The 25,132-nt window shown below is 45.6% G+C and overlaps 4 protein-coding genes across 4 annotated transcripts; 2 read left to right on the top strand and 2 right to left on the bottom strand.

Annotated features, from left to right (window-relative positions):
• Positions 1 to 13,451: 13,451 nt before the first annotated feature.
• Positions 13,452 to 14,410, bottom strand: LOC127777934 (uncharacterized). Its single transcript, XM_052304556.1, has 2 exons — positions 14,102 to 14,410; positions 13,452 to 13,917 (listed from the first exon to the last, which is right to left on the bottom strand). The coding sequence occupies exons 1-2, from the start codon at positions 14,331 to 14,333 to the stop codon at positions 13,622 to 13,624; spliced, it is 528 nt and encodes a 175-aa protein (XP_052160516.1). The 5' UTR covers positions 14,334 to 14,410; the 3' UTR covers positions 13,452 to 13,621.
• Positions 14,411 to 16,350: 1,940 nt separating this feature from the next.
• LOC127777899 (uncharacterized) lies at positions 16,351 to 19,593 on the bottom strand. Its single transcript, XM_052304524.1, has 6 exons — positions 18,950 to 19,593; positions 18,667 to 18,855; positions 18,399 to 18,554; positions 17,628 to 17,765; positions 17,404 to 17,533; positions 16,351 to 16,680 (listed from the first exon to the last, which is right to left on the bottom strand). The coding sequence occupies exons 1-5, from the start codon at positions 19,245 to 19,247 to the stop codon at positions 17,409 to 17,411; spliced, it is 906 nt and encodes a 301-aa protein (XP_052160484.1). The 5' UTR covers positions 19,248 to 19,593; the 3' UTR covers positions 16,351 to 16,680; positions 17,404 to 17,408.
• Positions 19,594 to 22,452: 2,859 nt separating this feature from the next.
• On the top strand, positions 22,453 to 23,463 carry LOC127777376 (uncharacterized). The gene has a single exon (XM_052303956.1). The coding sequence runs from the start codon at positions 22,453 to 22,455 to the stop codon at positions 23,089 to 23,091; it is 639 nt and encodes a 212-aa protein (XP_052159916.1). The 3' UTR covers positions 23,092 to 23,463.
• Positions 23,464 to 23,861: 398 nt separating this feature from the next.
• LOC127777375 (uncharacterized) lies at positions 23,862 to 25,128 on the top strand. Its single transcript, XM_052303955.1, has one exon. The coding sequence runs from the start codon at positions 24,037 to 24,039 to the stop codon at positions 24,910 to 24,912; it is 876 nt and encodes a 291-aa protein (XP_052159915.1). The 5' UTR covers positions 23,862 to 24,036; the 3' UTR covers positions 24,913 to 25,128.
• Positions 25,129 to 25,132: the final 4 nt, after the last annotated feature.

Genomic DNA, 25,132 nt, shown 5'->3' with positions numbered 1-25,132 from the left:
TATACCATCTTGAGGCACCATGATCAGTTTTTGAGGCCTCGGGACATCCCGGATCCCCGTTTTCACACCGCTTTCCAGAAGAGTGTGTATGAGCAAGTCTATGCAGGGAAAGCTTTTGCAGAACATAAGTGGATCTCTTGGAGAGACATTAATGAGACTCCAGAGTTTGAGGGCTTGCAGGATCTCTTCAGGACTGTTGGCATTGACCGGATTGTGACTCTTAAGCAAGATTACAATGAAGATTTGATCCGGCAGTTTTATGCTACAGTGTGGGTGGCCGGGGACTATAGTGAGATGAAGTGGATGTCCGATACCCTTTAGTGTTCTATCTCTAGGAGGCAATTCCGGCGGCTCCTCAATGTTCGCTTGGACTTTGGAGATGACTTGCATGAGGAGCACACCCATAATCCGCTCTCCATAGACTACCTCTCTCAGTTTTATGAAGATGGAGCGCGGTACACACATGGGAAGGTTGCCGGCTTGAGGACCATCCCGAGTGTGGTTAACAGGATTGTGAGAACTACCATCCTCCCTCGCCTGGGTAACAATGATGACATTAGGGGGGTGGCTTGGCACGTTATCGATGCCATCATTCAGGGCCATCAGTTCGACACTGTGACTCTCATGATGCAAGAGATTGCCATCTCTAAGGGGACCTTCACTCAGGGTATCTATTATGCCCCTTACATCATGAGATTGATTCAAGACAAGTTTGGGGCTGCTGGGCCAAATTTGAAGAAGCACAAGCAGTACAAGCCCCGCCTTCAGCCTGGAGCTCCCCGTGCTCCTAGGACGGCGCCCTCCTCTCATCCTGGAGCTAGCTCAAGTTCAGCACCTCCTCCTCCTCATGGGTATGATCCAAATGTCTTCTTTCATCCGCAGTATGCCTATTTTGGAATGCAACCCAACGAGTACTTCAACCCGGTACTTGGGGCTATTAATACCGTAAGTGAAAGCATTCAACGCTTGTCTACCGGGCATGAAACTTTGCATGAGGATGTTCGTGGCTTGCGCACGGACATTGGAGACTTGAATGCTTCCGTGGGGAGATTGCACACTCGAGTGGGTACTTTGGATTCTCGAGTCCAAATGTTGGAGAGCTCCCAAGCATTTGTGTATCATCGTCGTCGTGATGCTTCTCATCCTTCCACTTCGGCGCGTCCTCCTTCTCCTCCCCAAGAGTGAAGACCTTTTTGGTGCTTGATGCCAAAAGGGGGAGAAAAGTGTGTTTTATGTTTTGTTGGGTTGGGACTAGTAGTAGTGAGGTTAGTCACCTCATATTTAATAGGTTAAGGAAGATTGGGCTATATTTTGTATGGGTATGGGCTATTACTCTATCTTGTGTGTTATTTGTCATTTTGTTAAACTCTCTATGTCATTTGGACCCTTCGTGGTCTTGTAATAGCCTACATTTATTTGTGAGCACTTTATGTGGTTTTGATGTGAACTTGTGCAATGATGGATGGTTGGTGTGACATTGATATACTTGTGACCATCTTATGCATTCGGTTCATTCATATGTGAAGTTCACATTATAATTTGCATATGTGTTGTGCTATGTTGAAATGTGAAATTGAAATGTGCATTGGCTCCATATTTGATATTTGTGTTTGTTATCCATATGTTTAGGGGGAGCTTTTGCTTGTCAATGCAATATATGTCCATGTGCTCTATGTTTGATTATATATATTTGTGGTGTTTGTCATCAATTACCAAAAAGGAGGAGATTGAAGCATCTAGGCCCCCGGTGTTAATTTTGGTAATTAATGACAAGCGCTAATTGTGGACTAACCGTTGTCTTTGAGCTATACATTTTAAGTTAGGTCCACGTCATATGTGCGCATGGATGATTATCGACGGAATAAAATTGACGACGCAAAGCAAAGAGAAAGAAGACAGTAAAACTAGTGCTTTAATTTAGAATTGATCGAGGTATAGGGCGATCAAAATTGCTAGTTTATTTTCTAGTTTCGCCGTACAATTAAGAGGGGTAATGACCTAGCAAAGAGATGATTGAATTACCACATTAGGTCATTTGATTTTCATTTGTGCTCTCTTTTTCATCACACATACATTCACTTGCAAATTCACTGGGTTCGGCCTGACCAGGGACGGTCAGACCGGCCACATAGTGGCGGTCTGACCGGCGTGCCATGGCCGGTCTGACCGGCCACAAGACGGCGGTCTGACCGTCGCATAGGGCCGGTCCGACCGGCGGCACATGAGCGGTCAGACCGGCCCCCTAGAGGCCGAGATGATGCTGCTTGGGATGGTCGATACAGAGCCGACGGAGCCGTAGTCGGTCAGACCGCCGATGGCGGTCTGACCGAGCCGAGGCCGGTCTGACCGCCCACTCTACGCCGGTCTAACCGGCCAGGCCGATGGGGCCCTCTGACAGCACTTCAACAGCTAGTTTTCTAGCCGTTGCAGAGTAGCACGGTCTGACCGGCCACATACCTCCGGTCAGACCGGCAGAGCACAAAGTTGGGGGATTTCGCCCCCAACAGCTAGTTTTGGTGGGTGGGAGTATAAATACTCCCCCACCAGCAGCAAGGGGGCTCTCTTGGCACCCAATTCAATTGCATACACCCCTTGCACCTCTCTCACACTCACTTGAGCTTTGTGTTCATCCATCTAGTGTGTTAGAGGGTTGATTAGCCAAGAGTCAAGTGCATTTGCTTCCATTGCAGTGCTAGTGTGGCACTTGATCATCTCCACGCCGGGTCATTGCTTGTTACTCTTGAAGGTTGCCGCCTCCTAGACGGTTTGTGGAGAAGTTGCCCGGTGACCTCTTCGAGAAGATTGTGGAGGAGGCCCGATGCCCGTCTGTGAGTGGTTTGGAGTTCACCACCTTCAGAGTGAAGGAAGAACTACCCTAGTGATCGAGGCTTGGGTAGTCCTCTCCGTGGGCCGGCTCCCGCCTTGCCCACCCATTGACGAAGGGGACGTGCGGTGGCTTCGTGGTTGAGCGGTGGAGTTGGGCTCGCCTCAACGGGGAGTAGGAAACCGGCGAGTTTCCGTACTTTGGTGAAAAATCTCTTGTCTCCTTCTCTCATTTGATTGTCGCATTTACATTTGTGCAATTTACTTTTCTGGAGACAAACCTGAGATCATATCACCCTAGGATTGCTAAACATTGACATAGGAGTGATTTACTTTCCTAGAGATATAATTGAGCCACTATCACCCTAGGTTTGCAAAACATAACTTAGTTGCTTAGTTAGAGTTGATCCTCACCAAGCCTAGCAACTTAGGTTAGTTTTGATTAGGTGTCATTTAGTTTTAAATCGCCTATTCACCCCCCTCTAGTCGACATCTCGATCCTACACCCGCCCGACGTCTGCCCGCAGCCCGCAGCCATCCCCGCAGCCGGCCGCCCGTCGGTGTCGGCTCCTCGCTAGCCCGCCGCCCGCAGCCATCCCCGCCGTCGGCGTCGGCAGTTGCGCCGCTCGCTCTGCCTCCACTACCGGCCGCCCGCTCCACCTCCGCCTCAGTCGCCCGCCTCGCCGCATACGCCGCCCCACCCCCTCCCCCGCCTCGCCGCCGCCTCTAGCCACCATCCCGTCCGCGTCTCCGCCGCGTCGTGCGTACCGCCATGAGCACCGTCGTGTGCGCCGACGGCCCGTCCACCCGCCCCCGCCCGTCCCCGCGCAGCCGCTTGACCCGCGCGCCCCTGCCGACTACTCGTCCCGCGCCGCCGCCTGCCGTCTGCACCGCCACTGCCGCTTGCCTCCGCCACCAGCGAGAGAGAGGATGAGTGAGAGAGAGAGGAGAGAGAGATGAGAGACTATGACAGGTTGGTCCCATATTTTTTTAATAAATAAAATGCTGACTGGACTGTCACGTGTACGCCATGTAGATCAAAACCACCGCGGATTGGATTGAGGGGGTAATTCGTCCGGTTTGCATAGTTGGGGGTGAAGAATGTCCGGTTCTGTGGTTCAAGGGGGTAATTCGGACGATCGCGATAGTTCGGGGGGGTAATTCGTACTTTTTCCTTTTGGAAATCCCCTATTAAGGAAATTTGGTTTATTTTTTGTTCCACCGAAAAATGTTTCACCTAGTGTATTCACAATGTTTCACTATATATAGATTTAATGTTGCAGTGAACTGAAACATTCTTTCGCTATTTGCTGAAACATTGTTTTTATATAAGGTGAAACAACGTCCGATTGAAACGAATGAAACATTTTCGATCTATTTAGTGAAACAATTCCGATATACTTGGTGGAACATCGTGCAACATTTAAAAAAATTCAATAATAAGCTCAATTTTTTTTCGTCGGAATATATCCATGTGTGGTCTTGTTTTGAAGATTTAATTGCAACGAATTTAATGGTGCAATCGAATCATGATTTGGATAAGTAATTTAAGAGAAAAATCAGTAGTTTTGCACATAAATCGGACGCTGACGTCAGCGCCCGATTTCCCCTGCTCCCCGTCTGGCGAGCGACGCGTAGTCGCGTCCAGAAAACATTGTCGTGACCCAAGGTCACGGACAAGATTGGGGATAGACGGGAAAACCCCCTTTTCCCGCCTATCCTGAGAAATGAGCCCGAATACCAAATGAACACACACACTAAGTGACAAGACTTTTAGTATTCCAAGATATCCTGCCTGCTACAGGCTTTTTGTCTGCTTTATATAGTTCACAGCTTTACATGTGAGATTGCAGTTGCGCCCTTTGTTGGACCCACATGAAATTACAATTATGCCCTTGCTATATCAGCTAACCCTAAGGGCATTTTGGTACATTATGGAGGTCATTATAGTCTTTTGGTGCCAGCTAGATGAAGTGGTTGAGTGGTCCTCGGGAATATTCTCTTGGCATCTTTGTTGTCTAAGTCGTCCTCTTCATGATCAAGAGTCTTTTCCACCACCATGGGTCTTCTCCTCAATCGAGGGTCTTTTCCACCACCATGGGTCTTTTCCATGGCAAATAGTCTTTTCCAGTTCAACCACCCTTTCCGACTTATCCGGTAGCTGACCTGTTACTGACTTAGTTAACATTCAAAACGGATAATAAGACTTAGTGACAAGAATTTACTCGAACGGTATTTTCCGACTCGAATAGTGTTTTACCGTTTCCCTGTTCGAATGGCCATTTCCACTTGGATACTTAGAATAATGACTCATTCTCACCCAATCTCTCTCTACAGTGTTTTGGGCCGAATATGGAGGGACGGTGGTCACCCCCTGCTACAACAAGCCTCTCACGGGTAAGGGCGATGTGTGTTTTCGGTCGAAACCGTGTTCGAATCAAAAGCTGGGGGAGAACCGCCGTCCTCCTATTCGGTCGAAAAAACACTAGGATATAAAATTTTGAAGTTCGAAGGTGGTTATTCTTGATAATCATTATGCGTTTATTTGAACCGAAAAGTTGTGGTTCAACGCAGCAAGTGTCATTCAACTCGAAACATGAAGCACATTGCATTTCGAACACATGAGAAGTTGCTCTTTTCTCAAGCAACTAATTGTGATGATGAAGAGAAGGAAATACTTTATGATGACACTTGTATTTTTTCTTTTAATTTTTTTTAAATGGCAAAGAGAACATCGAGATGGCAGTTTGCGTGACTTCGTCGTCGAGTTTAGAAAACGACGTTCAAATAATGCTTCGAGCAGCATTAATTTTTGGCAAACCTTTAGACCATCTGAGCGTCAACTTATAATATGGAAAATGCGCTACTCAATTGTCCCTTACACGAGAATGCCTTCTCCTCTCAATGTCATTTTTCCTTCTTCTTTTCCTTTTTTAACAGGCAATCAGATGTAAATTTGTCGTGTGGTCTTCAATAAAACAGTTTCTGAATACTTTTCTGATACAAAATAGCTAAGGTAAAAATTTATTCGAAAACCGTCGTCCTCCTTACCTTTCGAAGGAGTGACGAGGTCGAAATGACGCTTTACCTCGTCGCGTGGATTTTCCACTTTTCGCTCGAATCGGATATGAGTGTTCGAGTGCTTTATCGTTAGGTTTTCGGACGAAGGTAAAACTTGTTCGAAAACCGCCGTCCTCCTTACCTTTCGAAGGAGTGATGAGGTCGAATTCACGCTTTACCTCGTCGCGTGGATTTTCCACTTTTTGCTTGAATCGGATAAGAGTGTTCGAGCGTTTTATCGTTAGGTTTTCGAACGAAAGGTAAAATTTGTTCGAAAACCGCCGTCCTCCTTACCTTTTGAAGGAGTGACGAGGTCGAATTCACGCTTTACCTCGTCGCGTGGATTTTCCACTTTCCGCTCGAATCGGATATGAGTGTTCGAGCGCTTTATCGTTAGGTTTTCAAACAAAGGTAAAACTTGTTCGAAAAAATGCCGTCCTCCTTACCTTTCAAAGGAGTGACGAGGTTGAATTCACGCTTTACCTCGTCGCGTGGATTTTCCACTTTTCGCTCGAATCGGATAAGAGTGTTCGAGCGTTTTATCGTTAGGTTTTCGAACGAAAGGTAAAATTTGTTCGAAAACCGCCCTCCTCCTTACCTTTCAAAGGAGTGACGAGGTCGAATTCACGCTTTACCACGTCACGTTGATTTTTCACTTTTCGCTCGAATCGGATAAGAGTGTTCGAGCGTTTTATCGTTAGGTTTTCGAACGAAAGGTAAAATTTGTTCGAAAACCGTTGTCCTCCTTACCTTTCGAAGGAGTGACGAGGTCGAAATCACGCTTTACCTCATCGCGTGGATTTTCCACTTTCCGCTCGAATCGGATATGAGTGTTCGAGCGCTTTATCATTAGGTTTTCAGACGAAGGTAAAACTTGTTCGAAAAAACGCCGTCCTCCTTACCTTTCGAAGGAGTGAGGAGGTCGAAATCACGCTTTACCTCGTCACGTGGGATTTCCATTTTCCGCTCGAATCGGATATGAGTGTTCAAGCGCTTTATCGTTAGGTTTTCAGATGAAGGTAAAACTTGTTCGAACTATGCGGAGTACTTTTTGACCTGTTATCAAGTTGGCTTTTCTTCTTCGAAGCGTGCGGAGGGTTTTCTCGATTTGGTATCGAGTTGGATTTTCCTCTCCGAAGCGTGCGGAGGATTTTCTCGATTTGCTATCGAGTTGGATTTTCCTCTCCGAAGCGTGCGGAGGATTTTCTCGATTTGCTATCGAGTTGGATTTTCGTCTCCGAAGCGTGCGAAGGATTTTCTCGATTTGCTATCGAGTTTGATTTTCCTCTCCGAAGCGTGTGGAGGATTTTCTCAATTTGCTATCAAGTTTGATTTTTCTCTCTCCGAAGCATGCGGAGGATTTTCTCGATTTGCTATCGAGTTTGATTTTCCTCTCCGAAGCGTGCGGAGGATTTTTCTCGATTTGCAATCACACAAGACAAGTTTTTTATACAGGTTCGGGCCTTCATTATGGATAACAACCCTACGTCCTGTTTATATGTGTTAACATCGAGAAGAAAAGAGAATCTTACAGAGGTGGTCGGTATTGTACACTTCGAGTAGCATGTTTCCTTTTTTTTTCTTTTTTTTCTTTCTTTCTCTTTTTTTCTTTTTTTTACACATAGAATTTCTTCAAGGAAATAGCATTCCAAGTGTGCTTTAACTCTTCTCCATCGAGGTGTGCCAGCTTGTATGCTCCTGTTTCTAACTTCCTTTTTACTATGAATGGTCCTTCCCGTTTCAATTCCAACTTTCCAACAGCCACTTCATTGAGTGTTTTCTTGAGGACCAAATCACCTTCTTCTATTTGCCTGATTTTCACTCTTTTTTCATAATAGCTTTTGGTTCCTGTTGTACTTTGTGCCATTTTGTCTAATGCTTCCACTCTTATCTCGTCTAACATTTCCAAGGTGATTTCTCTTCCTTCTTCTCTTGTTACACATTTTAGCAAAGGGGCAGTGACTCCACTCTTGTACAACTGCCCTTCTATCACTTTGTATTTCCTTGACATTAACCGTATTCTTCTTGTTTCTTCTTCCTTTTCTGGAAGCTGTTCACGAACCAAATACTTCAGAATTGGCTCTCTCCAATCTATCTCGCCTTGTATGTTTGCCACTTCTCTTTTCTCATAACTTGGTTGAATTAACATATCAAAGAATGAATTCTCCAATGGTTGGCCTGTGGCGGCTGCTTTTGCAAGCTCATCAGCTTCCCCATTTTCTTCTCTTGTTATAGCTTTTACTGTTATCCCAAGGAAGTGTTTTTCATTCAGCCTTGCTTCTTCCAAGTACTTTGCCATTGTCTCTTATCTTGCTTCAAATGTTTTGGAAAAGTGACCTGCCACCAGCTTTGAATGAGTTTTGATTATCAATCGTCGAGCCCCTAGTGCTCTTGCCTTTCTCATGGCTAATAAAACTCCTTTGTATTCTGCTGTGTTGTTTGTTGATGGGAAAACTAGCTTTGCGGAATATTTGAGTGTTTGCTGCATCGGTGTTTTTACAACCGCTGCTGCCCCTGCACCAGTGGTATTGCATGCTCCATCAGAGTACACTATCCATGGTTTTTCATCTTCTTCCTTTTTGTCCACCTCATTGGGAGTCCATTCTGCCAAAAAATCCGCCAGAACTTGTGACTTTATAGCTGTTCTCGAGTTATACTTCAAATCAAATGGTAGAAGTTCCATTGCCCATTTTGCAATCATTCCTGCTACCTCCTTATTTTTCAATACCTCTCCTATCAGGTATGCTGACGGTATCGTTATGTCATGTGATAAGAAGTAATGTCTCAACTTTCTTGAAGCCATCACAATTGCATAAATCAACTTTTCCACTTCTGTGTACCTTGTCTTTGGCCCTTGTAAAGCTTCTGATACGAAGTAAACTGGCATCTGCTTGTTTTCTTTCTCTTGCACTAAGACTGCGCTTACTGTCACTGGTGTTGCCGCTACATACATTAGCAAAGGTTGACCTTTCGTGGACTTGCTAAAGTTGGCATATTCTGTAAGTATGTCTTCAAATCATCAAAAGCTTTCTGGCACTCAGCGTCCACTAAAATGAGTTTGCCCCACTTAGGGTTTTGAAAAATGGCAAGCCTTTCTCTGCAGATTTAGAAAGAAATCTGCTCAAAGAAGCCATTCTCCCTATTAGCCTTTGCATTTCCCTTGTGTTTTTTGGTGGCTCCATTTGGTGAATCGCTGCGATCTTGTCAGGATTTGCTTCTATGCCTCTCTTGGACACTAAGAAACCAAGCAACTTTCCTGCTCTTACCCCGAAAACACACTTTTCCGGGTTAAGCTTAACTGAATATTTTCTTAAATTCTCGAATGTTTCCTGCAGGTCTTTGCCATGAGTGAACGCCTGTTTGCTTTTCACCACAATGTCATCCACATAAGCTTCTACATTGCGGCCTAACTGCTTTGCCAATACCTTGCCTATTAACCTTGCAAAAGTTGCTCCTGCATTCTTTAAACCAAATGGCATTCGAATAAAATAGTAAGTTCCAAACGGAGTGATGAACGATGTTTTCTCTTCATCTTCCTTCATCATAAAGACTTGATGATTACCGGAGTATGCATCTAAGAAACTCATCAACTCGCAACCAGCTGTAACATCTACTAACTGGTCTATTCTTGGCAATGGGAAGTCATCTTTTGGGCATGCTTTGTTGAGATCTGTAAAGTCAATGCACATTCTCCACTTTCCATTTGCCTTTTTCACCAGGACTGGATTAGCCAACTATTCAGGATGCATCACTTCTCTTATCACTTTTGCTTTGAGCAATTTCTCGAGCTCCACTTTTGCTGCTTGCTGCCTGTCTGTTGACATTCTTCTTAACTTTTGATTTTTTGGCTTGTACTCTTGCTTGATTGCCAAGTTATGTTCAATCAGGCTTCTATCTACCCCTTTCAGTTCTTCTGGTGACCAAGCAAAGACATCCATGTTGCTTTTCACTACTTTCAAGATTTCCTCCTCAACATGCTTTTCCAGATTTTCTCCTAACAAAATGTATTTTCCAGGATCATCATCATCTAACTGTACTTTCCTAGTTTTGCCTTCAGGAAGTGGTTTCTGCAACTTAGAGTATTCTCCATGCTTTTGATCAACGACATGGACTCCTTTGCCATTTGGCGTTCCCTGAAGCTCAAACTTTCTTGCCGCCAACTGGCCACCTCGGACTGTTATCACTCCTCTTGGTCCAGGAAGTTTCATGCATATATAATTGTGATGTATTATTGCCTCGAAAATATTGATTGCTGATCTTCTGAGTATCGCATTATATTGATACGACATGTCTACCACATCAAACACTATTTCCTCCTTCCTTGCATTGTTGCCTTTCCCAAAAACTATTTGCAAACGTATTTTCCCAATTGCATGTACTTGTTGTCCACCAAAACCTTGCAGAGGCACTCCTGCACTTGTCAATCTGTCTTCGGGTATTTGCATCTTTTTGAAAGCATCATAGAATAACACATCCGCTGAGCTTCCTCCATCAACCAAAACTCTTTGAACTTCGCATTGTGCTATTTCCACTGAGATCACCAAAGGGTCTTGGTGGGGGAAAAGTATTCCTACCGCATCTTCAGGCCCAAAGGAAATTACTGTCTTCAAATGAACTGGTGGATTTTACTGATAGCTTGTCCCTACATGATTTACTTGTCTCACATATGCTTTTCTTTGTCTTTTTTGACTCAATTCCCAAAGAAGAGCCTCCTGTTATGGCATTTATCACCCTTTTTGGAGCTTCTTCGATTGCTTCTAGATTTTCATGACTTGTGGTGCTTCTATAGCATTTTGCCCTCGCTGATCTCGGGCCCCCTCATACTTGTTCTCATATCGACTGACATGCTTTTCCACTAAGTAGACCATGTGCCTACATTCCTCAGTGGAATGGCCTCCTGGACCATGAATTTGGCAAAACTTGCTATAGCATTCTTCTGTAGAAGGACCACCTGGACCATGTGCTTTACAAAACTTGCTATGATCAAGCTGATATTCTTTTCCTCCGCTTCTGTCATTATTCCACCATCGTCCTCTACCTCTGCCAGAAGTCCACTGGCCTCTTGCAGATTGCCCCCAATTGTTTCTTCCTCCACGAGTGTTTTCCCATTGTCTCTTCCCTTTTCCTTCTCCATTATTTGAGTCATTTCCAATGAAGTTTACTTGTTTTTTCTGATCTTGCTTGTAATCGTTCTTGAATTTTTTCCATGGTTTTGCAGTGTTTTCTGCTTTTTGTTCTTCTCCTAAAGAAACTTGCTTGTTCTTCATCTGCTTCTTTCCCAACAATGCAGCCTCTTCTGCTTGCACCCTTAGCTTATCTTCTTCTCCTCTTGCAAAACTTTCCATTCTAGGTCCTTTGTTGTCTTTGGCCTATTCCTTGCAAGATCGAAACGGAGAGGGCCAGGCAACAAAGCTCTTTTTGCTAATGCTATGAGCATCTCATCATCTACCTGCCTGATCTGACACCTTATTCTTGAAAATTTTACCATAAAACTTCTCAAGGTTTCTCCCGGCATCTGCTTCATGGCGTATAGGTCATCTGCTTCTTTTGGCTCTTCATATACACCAATGAAACCTGCTCGAAAAGTATCTCTCATATGCTCCCACGAGTAGATTGACATAGGTGGAATGGTGGTATACCACGACAATGCCACTCCTTCTAGCATGGTTGGAAGTATCTTTGCTTTCGTTGTGTCATCTCCTCCGGCCGCTTCTACCGCCGTCTCATACACCCTCAAATACTCATTTGGATCTGTATCACCTTTGTACTTTGTGATGTTTGATAACTTGAAATGTATTGGCCAAGGTGCCATTTGCAGATTTTGGCTCAGGGGGCTCTAGGTATCGATTGCTCTAGCCGGTTGAAAATAGGATTGTGCTGATGCGAACTGGCCTATGCGGTTGGGGAATTGGGTGGCAAACTGGGTTATGTTTGGATTGGGCATTTGTGGAATGCAGTATTGCTCTTGTGTTGTTTCTGGTTGTTGTGAGTGAAAAGAGGGAAAGGCTTGATGCTATTGGTTAGGGTTTTGCATTATCTGATCATGTGATGCTTGTATGTAAGGTATATTGGCTTGGCGTGTTTGTACTTGAGGGATTTGAATATGTGGAATTTGCATTTGTGGAATGTTGGCTTGGGTTTGGGGGATTTGGTTTTGAGGAAAATGGGTCTGGTTGTAGAACTGTGGTTGTGTGAGCTGTTGGGTTTGAATGGAAGGTAGATTTTGAGTAGTTTGCAAGGTTTGAGTGGATTGCGGATTTTGGGTGGAAAGTCGGTTTTGCACAGATTGTGGGATCTGAGCGGGAAGTTAGTTTTGAACGCATTGTGGGATTTGAGTGGGAAGTTGGTTTTGAGGAACTTCTTGCGTTGGCTTGTCAACTGGAGCATTCCCTACTTGAGGATTCTCTTTTTCCACATTTCCAACATTTCTTTGGATCTCTTACCCGACTTGATTCGGTTGACCTTCGTCAGTGTTTAATGTTTCTACCTCTTTGCCAGATCCTCCTGCTCCCATGGTTTGATCATGCAAAGCTTGAAGCCTTTGCAGTTCTCTTTGCAGTTCTTCATATTGTTCTTTGTTCACCATAACAGCCCCTTGTGCTTGCACCATCTCGGCGAGCTCTACTTCACTTGTTGGGTTTTCTCTTGTTTCTTCTCTTGTTGGACCAGCAGTCTTTCCGCCTGGCATTGCTTTCTCCACTCCGGTTTGTGCTGATTGTCCAGTCATCTCTTCCCACTCTCTTTCAAGTGCTGCTGCTGCGCTTGCAAAAGTGTCGGTGTAGCGGATTGGCACTGACTTTTGCCTTTGGGAACGTTTCATTTACTATTCAAGCCCACTCCAAGGATACTACACGTCCCCACGGACGGCGCCACTGTCGTGACCCAAGGTCACGGACAAGATTGGGGATAGACGGGAAAACCCCCTTTTTCCGCCTATCCTGAGAAATGAGCCCGAATACCAAATGAACACACACACTAAGTGACAAGACTTTTAGTATTCCAAGATATCCTGCCTGCTACAGGCTTTTTGTCTGCTTTATATAGTTCACAGCTTTACATGTGAGATTACAGTTGCGCCCTTTGTTGGGCCCACATGAAATTACAATTATGCCCTTGCTATATCAGCTAACCCTAAGGGCATTTTGGTACATTATGGAGGTCATTATAGTCTTTTGGTGCCAGCTAGATGAAGTGATTGAGTGGTCCTCGGGAATATTCTCTTGGCATCTTTGTTGTCTAAGTCGTCTTCTTTATGATCAAGAGTCTTTTCCACCACCATGGGTCTTCTCCTCGACCAAGGGTCTTTTCCACCACCATGGGTCTTTTCCATAGAAAATAGTCTTTTCCAGTTCAACCACCCTTTCCGACTTATCCGGTAGCTGACCTGTTACTGACTTAGTTGATATTCAAAACGGATAATAAGACTTAGTGACAAGAATTTACTCGAACGGTATTTTCCGACTCGAATAGTGTTTTACCATTTCCCTGTTCGAATGGCCATTTCCACTCGGATACTTAGAATAATGACTCAATCTCACCCAATCTCTCTCTACAGTGTTTTGGGCCGAATATGGAGGGACGGTGGTCACCCCCTGCTACAACAATCATATCTTTAAGAAATGCTGATAAGAAAAGTAAATTTCATCCTATACCATACGTATCAAATTATAGTATCAAAATTGTACAATAGACCTTGATTCCTATTTTCCCTCAATTATATATGCTTCTCTTTGTCTAATCAAATGAGGGCGTGAGCAACGACAACTAGAGATACGCCGAGGAGATGAATAACCAGGAGTGCACACACAGCAGCTACCACAAACCGCAGAATCGTCGATGGCCGCACCCGAAGCTCAAATACTAGCTTCTGATTCTCTGTCACTGTCATCTTCAGGTAACCATCGTCGTCGTCTGCGGCAGCGTCCTCGTCGTCGTCGTCATCGTCGTCGTCGTCAGTTTTGGCATCATCATCGTCGTCAGCTTGGGCAGGAACAGCTTCGGACGCAGGCGGCTCTTGCACCGGACGCTCCAACCCTAAAACGAATAACACCCAGTGAGAAACTACACAAGCACACGATGGATCGATCGATACAGGCTAGCTCAGGACGACGATCCGCGGCGCAAAATTGCTCAGATCAGAAACAGGATCAGAAGCAGAAGTAATTGATCAGAAGCAGACGATAGATGATAGATCGATACAGGGTGAGGGGATTACTACCTGCAGGTGAGGGTTTGGCGTGGATGATCCTCCTGAAGCAGAAGTTGGAGCAGGCGTGGTAGGGGTTGGAGGCGTTGATGCAGTGGGGATGGACGCGCGACCACCGATGATTATCTTCCCTGGCCTCCACGATCTGCCGGAGGCAGTAGTCGGAGCACTCGTGGTACGGGTTCGACGAGTTGATGCAATCCGGCCGCGACTTCCCCGACGGCGGCGGCGACGGCTTCTCCATCGGACCCACGATTAGATGACGATTAGCTCCGCCTCGCCCTCGTCGGAGACCGCAACGCGTGTGAATTTAGGGCTTGGATTGAGCGAGGTGGTGGGCTTCTCTTTTGACTTTCCTATTAGTATTAAATCAAATCTCCTCCTCCTTTTCGAGTAAGATTCTAACTGGCCGAGAAGGTGATGGGCCTTGTGCGCGCGAGGCCCAATTATTTTTCCCGAGCCGTTGGGCCAAGGCCCATATATTCATCGCGGCGACCGCGATATGTGCGTCGTCTTCGCGGCCGGCGAGACTGCGAGAGGCTGCGACGGCGGCGTACGTACGATGCCGGAGTTGAAGACGGCGAGATGCGGAGCCACAGGTAGTCGTACAATGCTCCTCGACGGAGAGTCGAAGAGCTCCTCCTCGTCTCGTCCGCGTGGCCCGGATTGATCTCCACCGCCGATGAGATCGACAAGCACAAGAGGTTCTCCCTTCGCCGCCGCCGGCGAACGCAACAACGGCGGTGGTGATTGGCCGGAGGTGCGATTCTGAAGTGCGCGCTGCACAATACGGGATTACGGGTCCTTTCTGCATCGACGACGCGCGGTCGTCGACGACATCGACGGTCACCTATCTGATTGGAAAATGGAAACGGTGCTTCTACAGAAGTTCATGTCTGCTTCCAGTCAGCACTCAGCACTCAGCAGTTCGGAGATGCCTGTGCTTCAACTATATTGAAAAATGTACTACTCCCTCCGTTTCTAAATATTTGATATCGTTGACTTTTTAAGTAAATATTTGATCGTTCGTCTTATTTAAAAACTTTTGTGAAATATGTAAAACTATATGTATACATATAAATATATTTTAACAATGAATCAAATGATAGGAAAAGAATTAATAATACTTAAATTTTTTAATAAGATAAACGGTCAAAGATATTTAAAAAAGTCAACGGCGCCAAATATTTAGAAACGGAGGGAGTATGTAATAACCAAATTAACCCAAAAGCTTAAGTTGATGAGTAGAGACGGGTAATTCACTAATGTTGCAACACTCATTCTCTCACGCGAAACGCTCCAAATCTTAAGCGTGGAATAGAATTAGGCTGCAAATTTTTATTTGATAATTGCGTGCTAGTCAGGATTTGAACTCGAGACGTTTAAACTGATGAAAAAAGGACGGTTTACTTCTATTTTAAAGTGTTCAACAATTCAACTCAAAAAGTTTCAACTCATGAACCAACCTCCAGAAGAATTCTACCAAGTTGGCAAGTTCCGCTCCACAATCTTGCATATTTACGTTAAATTCTGTATGAGTAGAATTCCATCACCTGTCTCCCGGATCCCAATTCTCTTGGAACAGACACATGAACCTGCAATTGTTCTGTTTTTGTTTCCCAGGTTCTTTGATTGGTCGTATGGTTCGGTGCAGTTTTTCACTTCTGACGCCTACTTTCTTCACGAAGGTTTTGAGTAGCGACCTCATTTTCGTCCTTATGTCGCCTTCGTGTGAACCATAAATATAATCAGAACGTGCAACCACCCGTTTTGTTGAATGTGGATCACATCATCACGCACATCAGCTATGCTGCAAACACTGGAAAATTCTCTCCTTTTTTCAGGTCAAAAGACATTTTCAGGCACGAATTGGACGTCTCAAACCAAACAACTGACGAGTCTGAAAATTCCAAGCCCCCAAGGCATTCCTCATCAACAAGTAACATGACGTGTACAGTAGTACTGAATACTGATGATGCTGTATTATTCTGACCAAATGGCTCCATCTCCATTCTAGAAGATTCACAACCAGACCCTGCCAACCAGAAAGAGCAGCCATACTTGTCAAAGAGTTGATATCAATGATGGGTTTCCCTTGTTCATTGATGATAAAACAAAAGGGAAATTAATGGCCACATATCTTGGTTCAGAAGAACCTCCCTGCTATAACAAACATCGATCCGCCTATATCTTTTTATATAACAAATATGGACAGTGATGGAAAGAAAATGAATGAAAAAACTGGTTTGTGGACCACTTGGTTGGTGACAAAATTATAACTTATATAAGCAGGCAATTATCTTACAAAAAGAAGGGGGAAAAAAAAGAAACAACACGCTTCTATTTTTACAATCTTCACGGAATAAATTATACTACTAGATCTAGAATATGGGACTCTTTTATAGGAGTGAATGGCGGTAAGAAAGTGTGTAGAAAAGTACATGATAATACAGCAAAGATTGTGATGCTGCAGTCACAATAAAAAGCGGAGCCGATGGAAACACAGCTTCTATTGAAACCTACAGGACTATTGTCGGGATATACTTTTTTTTCACCATCATCATCTGGAGAGGAAACCTTGTATCGCCAGCCTAGGACCACAAAAGGAGATACTGTCAACTAAAATAATAAAAAAAGAAATCACTTGTATGATTAAAGAAAATCTGCTGCTTATGTTCATCAAGTTAATTTTTTTGTATCCAACTAATATCTTTTTTTCCCCTCAAAATCATTGCAGATCTACAACACACTGGATTAGCTGGCTAGGGGAAAGAAAAACATATGTTGACCAGATGCTTACAGCTCATAAGATTTTTCAAAGCTTGACCAAAGAAAACTAATACGAAAAACTTTTTTTCCGTCATATGTCTTGCCTTACATGTTTGTAATCAGCCCTAAAAAATACATATAAGTAGTTACAGAGCTTCAATGGTTTTCTTGGGATCATGTAAGTTGATGTGCCCATAGCTAGGTCATGACAGCTGAGTTACTAGTTGTGCACAATGAAATCTAGAAACTTGTTGAAAGATGACAGATTTTTACTAGATTATGCATGTGACTCAAGAAAAACGAATCTGACTAGTTGACAATATATAACTACTAAATGACAATGTTATTGAACTAGTATCTTTCATGAAGGGTTACTTGGTCCAAAAAGCTTAGCTAGATGAACTTTACAAGTACCAAATCATGGCTTGATAACATGCCACCCATGTTAAGTGAAATATGTTCAGTTAATATACACATCAAACCAATGAAGTACAGATAACTTCAATGCGCAAGGATAACCGAACATAAAAGAGAATTTTCATTACCTTATCTACCTGTCACCCTTTCTCTTACAATGTTCCCCACACTTGTGGTAGGGATTGGACGCATTCACACAATCAGGATTGATTTCTCCTGTTTGCTCTGCTTTCACAACAGCTTTGCCCTTCCTTGAGTCTGTAAACAGAGAGATAGTAGGCATTAAAATGGCTGCCAAAGCTCTCGTATATATACACATGCCATGATAACTCATTGGGTTAACTAGATGTACCTGGTTTGCTTGTATCTTTCTGACCCGTTTCGTTCAAATGATCAAAGCAGTATTGGGCGCATATATGGAATGGGTTGGACGCATTTGGGCACCTCGGATCCACCTTCCAGTTCTGCACCACAGAGATCTCCTTTCCCCCTGTAGGCGTAAACAAAACCAATTAAGAACGGCAGTTGAAGGTACAAAATATAATCTGAATTGAGCATATTCAGGATAAGCAAGTTGGTAGCATCATTATCATAATGCCACCATTCCATTCGAAATTCACAAGATTAAGACATGGGCCCTTTTATGGTACCAACAATTGTTTGTAGGTGATCCAATTCTTTCAAAGTAGTGGAACAAATCATTTAAGATTTTCTTATAATTTTGCACTTAATATAGGGAGGAACATAATAATTATTACAATAATGTAATAAAGCAAAAGGGTGTTGCTGCTTCTTTCCCACCAACAAGCACTACATGAACTGCGAAACATTATGGTGAACAGATCTTCCCATGATCATGGTTGGTCCCTTCAATTTTCCTTTCCCGTAAACCAGCAAAACTCAGTCACATTTCTTTTTTCCAATTTGCTTCCATGATACCAATCACTACATTTACAGTGCATATCAATTTGTTTGTACCATTAGAGGCATTTAAGGGATATGTTTAGTTAGGTTTAGGGTTAAAACAACTAACCATTTATCCCCTAATCTACACTAACATCAAAATTGGGGAAGCTAAGAAACCATAAACAATCAGCAGTGGAAGGCCACTAGTATATGCTACCTTTCTTGCGTGAGGACGACTTCTTAACAGTCTTATTCTGCTGAACCACCTCCTTCATCTTGGCAGCACAATGCTCAGTGCATTCATGGAATGGATTGCCAGCATTTGGGCACTTAGGATCCACCTTCTTGCTGCTCCCCGATCTCACGCTGCCATCTGCGCAACCATCCAACAATTGTTATGACAGATAATACAAAGAACAACAAATCCCAAATATGATATTACCAATCAGTAGCAAGTAACGAATCGAGCAAAGAAAGACAGAAACCTTCAGAGGAGGAGGAGGAGCGGCGCGAGTGGCGGGAGAAGAGGGACATGGGGGACTTCCCGCCCTCCGACGAGCGGCTGACCTCGGCCATCTTGGCGGCGCAGTGCTCGGTGCAGACGTGGAACGGGTTGGGCGCGTTGGGGCATCGCGGGTCCACCTTCTTGCCGTCGCCGTCGGCTCCCTCGCGCACTACAGCACCAAAACCCAAATCGAATCGAATTCTCATACTTTCTTCTGAAAGTTGCTGCGAAGAGATGGGGGGCAAAGGAAGGGAGGTGCTCACGGAAGACGTAGAAGGGGAGGCCCCCGGATCCGCCGGCCCTGTCGCGGCGGCGCGGCTTCGCCTGCAGCTCGCCGTCGCTGTGCGTGCTCCCGTTCTGCTCCGCGATTCCGTTCTGCGCCGCGGCCGTCCCGTTCTGCGGCGCCGCGGTCCCGTTCTGCGCCGGTCGGGAAGACGGCGGCGGTGGGGGCGGCTTGGCGGTGGCGGCGGCGGGAGCAGGGACGGGGCAGTAGTCGGCGCAGCGGTGGAAGGGGTTGGCGGCGTTGGGGCAGGCCGGGTTGACCGCCTGCCGTTCCTCCATCACCGGCGGCTCTGCTGCTGCTGCTACCCCCACCAACCCAACCCCTCCTCCTCCTCCTCTTCCAAGATCAAAATCAACCGCAGCAGCAGCAGCAGCAAGGCAAGAAAACCAGAATAAATAAGGATGGTTTGACTTGCGAGATGCTGGTGCTGCAGCGCAGAGAATTCCGAGGACGAAGGGTGTGATTTGAAAGGAGGAGGAGGAGAAGCTGGGGTTGGGTCGTTGGCTGGGGTGGGAACTCGATCGGGAGGTTGACGACGACGAGGAGGAGGAATTAACAAGGGAGGGAGGAGGGCGTTGGAAATGGAGGAGGAAGGGAAGAGGTCAAGTCGCAACAACTGCTGTGGATGGTGGTACTGGTAACAGCCGCGGCGCCAAACGGTCAGGCCGGTCCAATCTGCTCGCCTCGTGTAGTCGTCTTCATTCTGTTTTTTTTTTTTTTACTATATAAATTTCATGCGTAATCATGTTATTTTTTTTCCTAAAAGTATATAGGAATTTTATTTTAAAATATTATTGGTATCTAATTCAGATTTCAGTTGGGATGATGGACATATCATATCATATATATATATATATATATATATATATGGCTCGGCAGAAACTCTGAAGCAATTAGAAGTCCGACTCCCATCTGAAATGAGCATGAGTTTTTTTTAAATGATTTTTTATACGATGCCTTATATTTTTAAAAGCGAATGAAATTATAAACCAACTGAAATTACTAAAAAATTAGCGAAAACATATTTAATTTTTATAATTGCAGGGGAAGAGATTTGGTGCATTCATGTTTATACTCGTCAAGACGTATCAATACGAAATCAGGTTTAAGAGAACCGTAAAGACGCACACCTTCCACCTGTTCTTAATTGTATATTTATGAGGATCATTAACAGCATGACAGCTCTGCGCAGTAGAGCTGGTTGCGGCTATATTACGTACCAGTACTACTTACCAACGATTTAGCAGTGTTGCGGCTGTGCAGTCGTAACTCGTAAGACCATTGATTTTCCTTGATTTTATCAGCAAATTATACAAGAAACGTAGTATGAAGATATTTTTTAAATGCGAATTTAACGATACAACATACACAACATCAAACAAACATACTACTCCCCCGTCCCACAATATAAGGGATTTTGAGCTTTTCTTGTAAAGTTTGACCAAGCGTTTTATTCAAATTTCTTTTGCAAATATAAAAAACGAAAAGTTGTGCTTAAATACTATGAATAATAAAGTAAGTCACAAATAAAATAAATAATAATTTCAAAAAAACTTGAATAAGACGAGTGGTCAAACGTTACAAGCAAAAACTCAAAATCCCTTATATTATGGAATGGAGGGAGTATATATTCTAGTTTAATAGTTAATGAAAAGTGAATTACTAATTTTTTTAAAAAAATAATGTTGTTTTATATTTGCACACGTGAAGGCCAAAATAAAGTTCTTGGTCTGATATGTGAACAGTATTTTGGTCAATCACTGATCTAAACCAACAAAGTACAGCCATGTACTCTACGAAACCCGGAACAACTGTTTTTTTGTTTAAAGACGACTAGAGCAACGAGTACGTGTGCGCGTGCGTGCGGCTAATAAGGAACTTTTGTTTTTTTCTACTTTCAATGTCTGCAAGACTGGAAGCTTCCAGGAGAAAAGGAAGGAGGAGTTGAGGAAGGAACCAAATAGCGGAGGAGCACCACTGTTTTGGACCGCTCTTCTACTCGATCCATCCGTGGCTGCTTCGTTTCCACTGAATTTCCAAGCTCTCCCCAGTGTCAACTGATCGTTTTCTCCTCCAAAAACCATCGAGATACAGAAAAGTAGTCCCTCAGGTTAATAATTTGTAGCCTTAAAATTTAAATTTCTAAACTTGGTTTTAAAGTTGATTTTAAGATACTTCAACGTAATTTATTTTCAACATTGGCTTTAAATCACTACGAACAAATGTATAAAAAAATTGTCTATAAATTGTTTTTATTCCCTAACAAGCCGTATTGAACAAAAGCTCACGTTTTGAACAAAAGCTAACATCAAATTTTATTTTTTTAACTATAATTAAATTCTAAAATATTAACCATACATATATTAGTATTAAAAAAGTACTTTAATAAAATAATATTTTGATGATATTTCTATATGTATTATAATAAAAATGATAGTACAAACAATAAGTATTATCAATGACAGGAACTTTTTTTTTCTCTACCTAACGCGTTGTTGTTGTACTATAGTACTATATGGTACCTGTAAAAAAAATGTGAATGAAGCAACACAACTGTCACGTTTTCCGTTTGCACTTTGCAGCCAGCACAGCCGACGGCGATCTCTTGTGTTTCCAGCGTGACGAAACGGATGGATGGCTACGGATAGAGTGGTGCTTTGGTGTGCTTTTGTTTTAATTGTTGTCTCTTCTCTTCTCTCGTGCAAGGCCGGCAGTGTACCGTGTGCTGATAATGAGTTCAACCACTAAAGTTCCGAGTAATAAAAGACCCAGACAGTACAGAGGAGCCACTTTGCATGCATAAAACTCCTACTCTACTGTACTCACAGTTGCACGGCTCAGAATTTATTTATAGCATACTGGAGTATGTGGTTGTTTATGCAGGACCAGATGATCAAAAGTTGGTACTAGTACAAAAATTGAGTGATTCTTTCACAACTCATCATTATTGAGTAGTGGGGTTGTGTATACTTGGCTAGTGTTTGTCTCATCATTATTGCCTTCCCAACTGATCGTAAGCCCGTATAGGAAGTTCCGGCCCAGAAGGCCATAGTTGCATTTCCATCTGGACCCGAACAAATAATCGGGCCAGAAGCTGAACAGGCCATATTGGACTATTCTTTTGACGAAGTGACGGAGTTTTTATAGCATGTGTAGGCAGAAGGATTAAGTTCACCTGCCGTCCCTCAACTTTACACCGAATTTGTTTGACATCACTTATCCACAGTATCAGAAATCTTCACCCCTAAAATATATAAAACCGTGTAATTTAGGTTCCATAGATGTCTGGTTTCGTTGACGTGGCATCATAGTCAGCAAAATAAAATTAAAAAAAATGAGTCCTACATGTAAGTGAAATGAGGAGAAAAAATGTGAGACCCACTTATCAGCCCCATCATCTTATATAGAGGGGGAGGCCAGCCGGAGAGGGGGGAGAGGATGCCGACAAGGGGAGGGGGGTGCCAGCAGGATAGTGGGGAGAGGATGCCGGCCGCGTCGGTGGGAGAGGGGGAGAGAGGCGACCGGCGTGACATCGCTGGCGGTGAGAAAGCGCAGGGAATGAGCCATAAGGAGGTGGCAGCGGCGGCGGTGGCTGGAGGGGGCAAGGCAGCGGGTGCGGAGGGATCTTCATCTGCAGGCGACAGCGGCAGAGCTCCGCCGCCGCAAGCACCCTGTCGAGGCCGACGGTTACCCACAACCATCCTCCGATCTGCTCCGTCTTCATCGTTGATGCCGCCCCCACGCGCCACCCTAGATCTGCCTCGCCCGGTCCGCCCAAGGACCTTCACCACTTCCCCCGTCGCTTCCGTCTTGGACTCCTCCCGATGCGCCGGCCTTGGCTCTCCACCGATGGCTACTCCGCCCCTCAGCCTTCCTCTTTCTCCTCTCCCGTCGGCGCAGTCGGCCGCCTCTCCCCTCACTAGCTACTCCGCACGCCGCCGCTACCACAACCCAGGAGTACAAAACCATGGTGGATGTCCGCGCGGGGCGGCGGCGGGCGAGCGTGGTAGCGGGCAGGGGGAAAGGGGGCAGAGAGATGGCCGCAGTGGCATGTGCGCGTTGGTGCGGCGACAGAGCTCGACCGGCTGCCTCGCCCCAATTTGCCACCGACAACCTCCTTGAAGAGGAGAAAATAAGAAAAAAGAAAAAGATATGGGCCCCACATCTTTCTTCTCACTTCACTTACATGTGGGACCCACATTGTTTTTATTTTTATTTGCCACATCAGTGAAACCAAGCATTTGTACTGCTATGTGACTTAAATTGTACGGTTGGGTGAAGATTCCTGGTATTAAAGATAAGAAATGTCAATCAAACTCGGTGTAAAGTTGAGGGACGGTAGGGGTGAAGTTATTCCGCAGGCAGAATCATCGATCATGCGAATTCGAACCCCATGGAATCAGTACAGCTAAACAACACACCCCATCTTGCCATAAAACCGACCCGTCACGTACTAAAAACTCCTTCCAACGATCTAATTCCATGGATGGTGGATCGCCTACAGGATCATTTACCATACTACCACTACTCTCTATCCCAAAATATGTAATCTAGGATTGGATAAACGAATTTGAACGAATTCATACATATTCGTTGCAGTAGAATGTCCATTCAGTTCTTAGGGACGGAGGGAATACTAGCATTTATACTGCCATATTTTGTCAAATTGACAGCATTTATAACCATTAATCATCCTCTGATCTTCCCAAATCTCCATCAGCCTGCCGCTGGCGGTGACCATAAAAGCCCCGACCAGTCGACCCCCTTTCGCGGCCGCCGGAGCAGCGGCCGGCCACCGCCGGTGTTAACAGCGGCAGCCTTTTCATGCGGCCACAACGGTCAAAAGCGCAGAGCATCCGAGGCTGGCCCACCACCACGCGCCCGACGTGACGAAACTGCCCCCCATCTCTCTCTCTCTCTTTCCCCTCCCACGCAACGACAAATCCGGCTCGAACCACTGACCATCCCGTCCACACTGCACCGCGCTAGCTCACTCCCTCACTTGCGTGTCCCCCCTTCCCGTGGCTGATCTCGCCGTCGTGCGGCCGCGGGCTCCGGCGACCGGTCATGGCGTACTCCGGCGGTGGCGGGAAGCTGTCCGCCGTCGATGCGATCCTCGCCGAGGCGGCCGACCTCGTCGCGCTGGAGCAGATCGCCAAGCTCAACACCGCCCACCTCGCCGCCGACGGCGACTCCGCGCTCCCTTCCAGCCTCGAGTCCCGCTTCCGCAAGCTCAAGTCCCTGCCCGCCGCGCCGTTGCCTCCGCCGCCGCCCGCCAAGTCCCTGGGCCGCAGCGCCACCGCGCCGCCCCACCACACCGACCCGCCGCCATCGGAGACGCCGGACCCTGCTCCGCCTGCGCCCCCTGCACCGGCGGCACAAGAACGCCGACCAGAAGACGCCGCCAAGGAAGCCCAGGAGAAGGATAACTCCTCGCCGCCGCCGTCGCAGGCTCATCCTCCACCGGCCGTGACCGTTCCGACGGCGGCGGCGGCGGACGACAACGAGGAGGACCTGGAGAAGCTGTTCAGGCCAGGGCGCGGCCGGCCGACGCTGAGGGAGAGGAACAGGGGGAGGGACGACGGCTCACCGTCGCCGCCGCGCCAGGCGTGTTGCTTCGGCTTCTCCCCCAAGAAGACGCTGCAGAGGACTCCGACCGGGAGCGGCAGGAAGAGCCGCCGCGCCGGCGTCGCCGCCGCCGCCGCCGACGACGTCCTTGGCATCGGCGACGCCGGCGAGTGGGGCGACGAGAACAGGAGGATCGTCACCGAGCTCAAGCAGCAGCAGCGCAAGCTCAAGAAGGCGCTCGAGGAGCAGGTCAAGGTCAGCAGGGAGACGGCCAAGATGGCGCAGTGGGTGAAGCAGGCGTCCGCGCGGATGACGCACACCGCTGCCATTGACGACTTGCTCAGCGACTGCGACGATGAAGACGAGCTCAAGTGAACAAAAGATTTCATCACTGCTGCTTCTGCTTTATCTATGTTCCAAAATGTTTTAGGTTACAACATAGAAGAGTCATATGAATCAAACTTCAGGGAAAAGGATATAAATCCTGCTGTTTTCTAGTATTTTGCATGAGATAGACGAAGAAAGATATATGAATGGGATATGTAATGTGGTCAGGAGATGTAGAAATGAAATACAGACTTCTTGCCAAAATTTC

Source organism: Oryza glaberrima, chromosome 6 (assembly GCF_000147395.1).
Source record: "Oryza glaberrima chromosome 6, OglaRS2, whole genome shotgun sequence".
NCBI lineage: Eukaryota > Viridiplantae > Streptophyta > Magnoliopsida > Poales > Poaceae > Oryza > Oryza glaberrima.
This window is presented reverse-complemented; position numbering and strand designations above follow the sequence as displayed.

Bases quoted from the DNA above. Each gene is read 5' to 3' on its own strand.
- LOC127777934 (XM_052304556.1), bottom strand. From the start codon at position 14,333: ATGGAGAAGCCGTCGCCGCCGCCGTCGGGGAAGTCGCGGCCGGATTGC. The intron at 13,918-14,101 runs GTAGTAATCCCC...TATTCGTTTTAG, and splicing joins CGCCAAACCCTCACCTGCAG to GGTTGGAGCGTCCGGTGCAA.
- LOC127777899 (XM_052304524.1), bottom strand. From the start codon at position 19,247: ATGGAGGAACGGCAGGCGGTCAACCCGGCCTGCCCCAACGCCGCCAAC. The intron at 18,555-18,666 runs GTTTCTGTCTTT...ATGGTTGCGCAG, and splicing joins CTCCTCCTCCTCCTCTGAAG to ATGGCAGCGTGAGATCGGGG. The intron at 17,766-18,398 runs GTAGCATATACT...TTACGCCTACAG, and splicing joins GTCGTCCTCACGCAAGAAAG to GGGGAAAGGAGATCTCTGTG.
- LOC127777376 (XM_052303956.1), top strand. From the start codon at position 22,453: ATGCCGGCCGCGTCGGTGGGAGAGGGGGAGAGAGGCGACCGGCGTGAC.
- LOC127777375 (XM_052303955.1), top strand. From the start codon at position 24,037: ATGGCGTACTCCGGCGGTGGCGGGAAGCTGTCCGCCGTCGATGCGATC.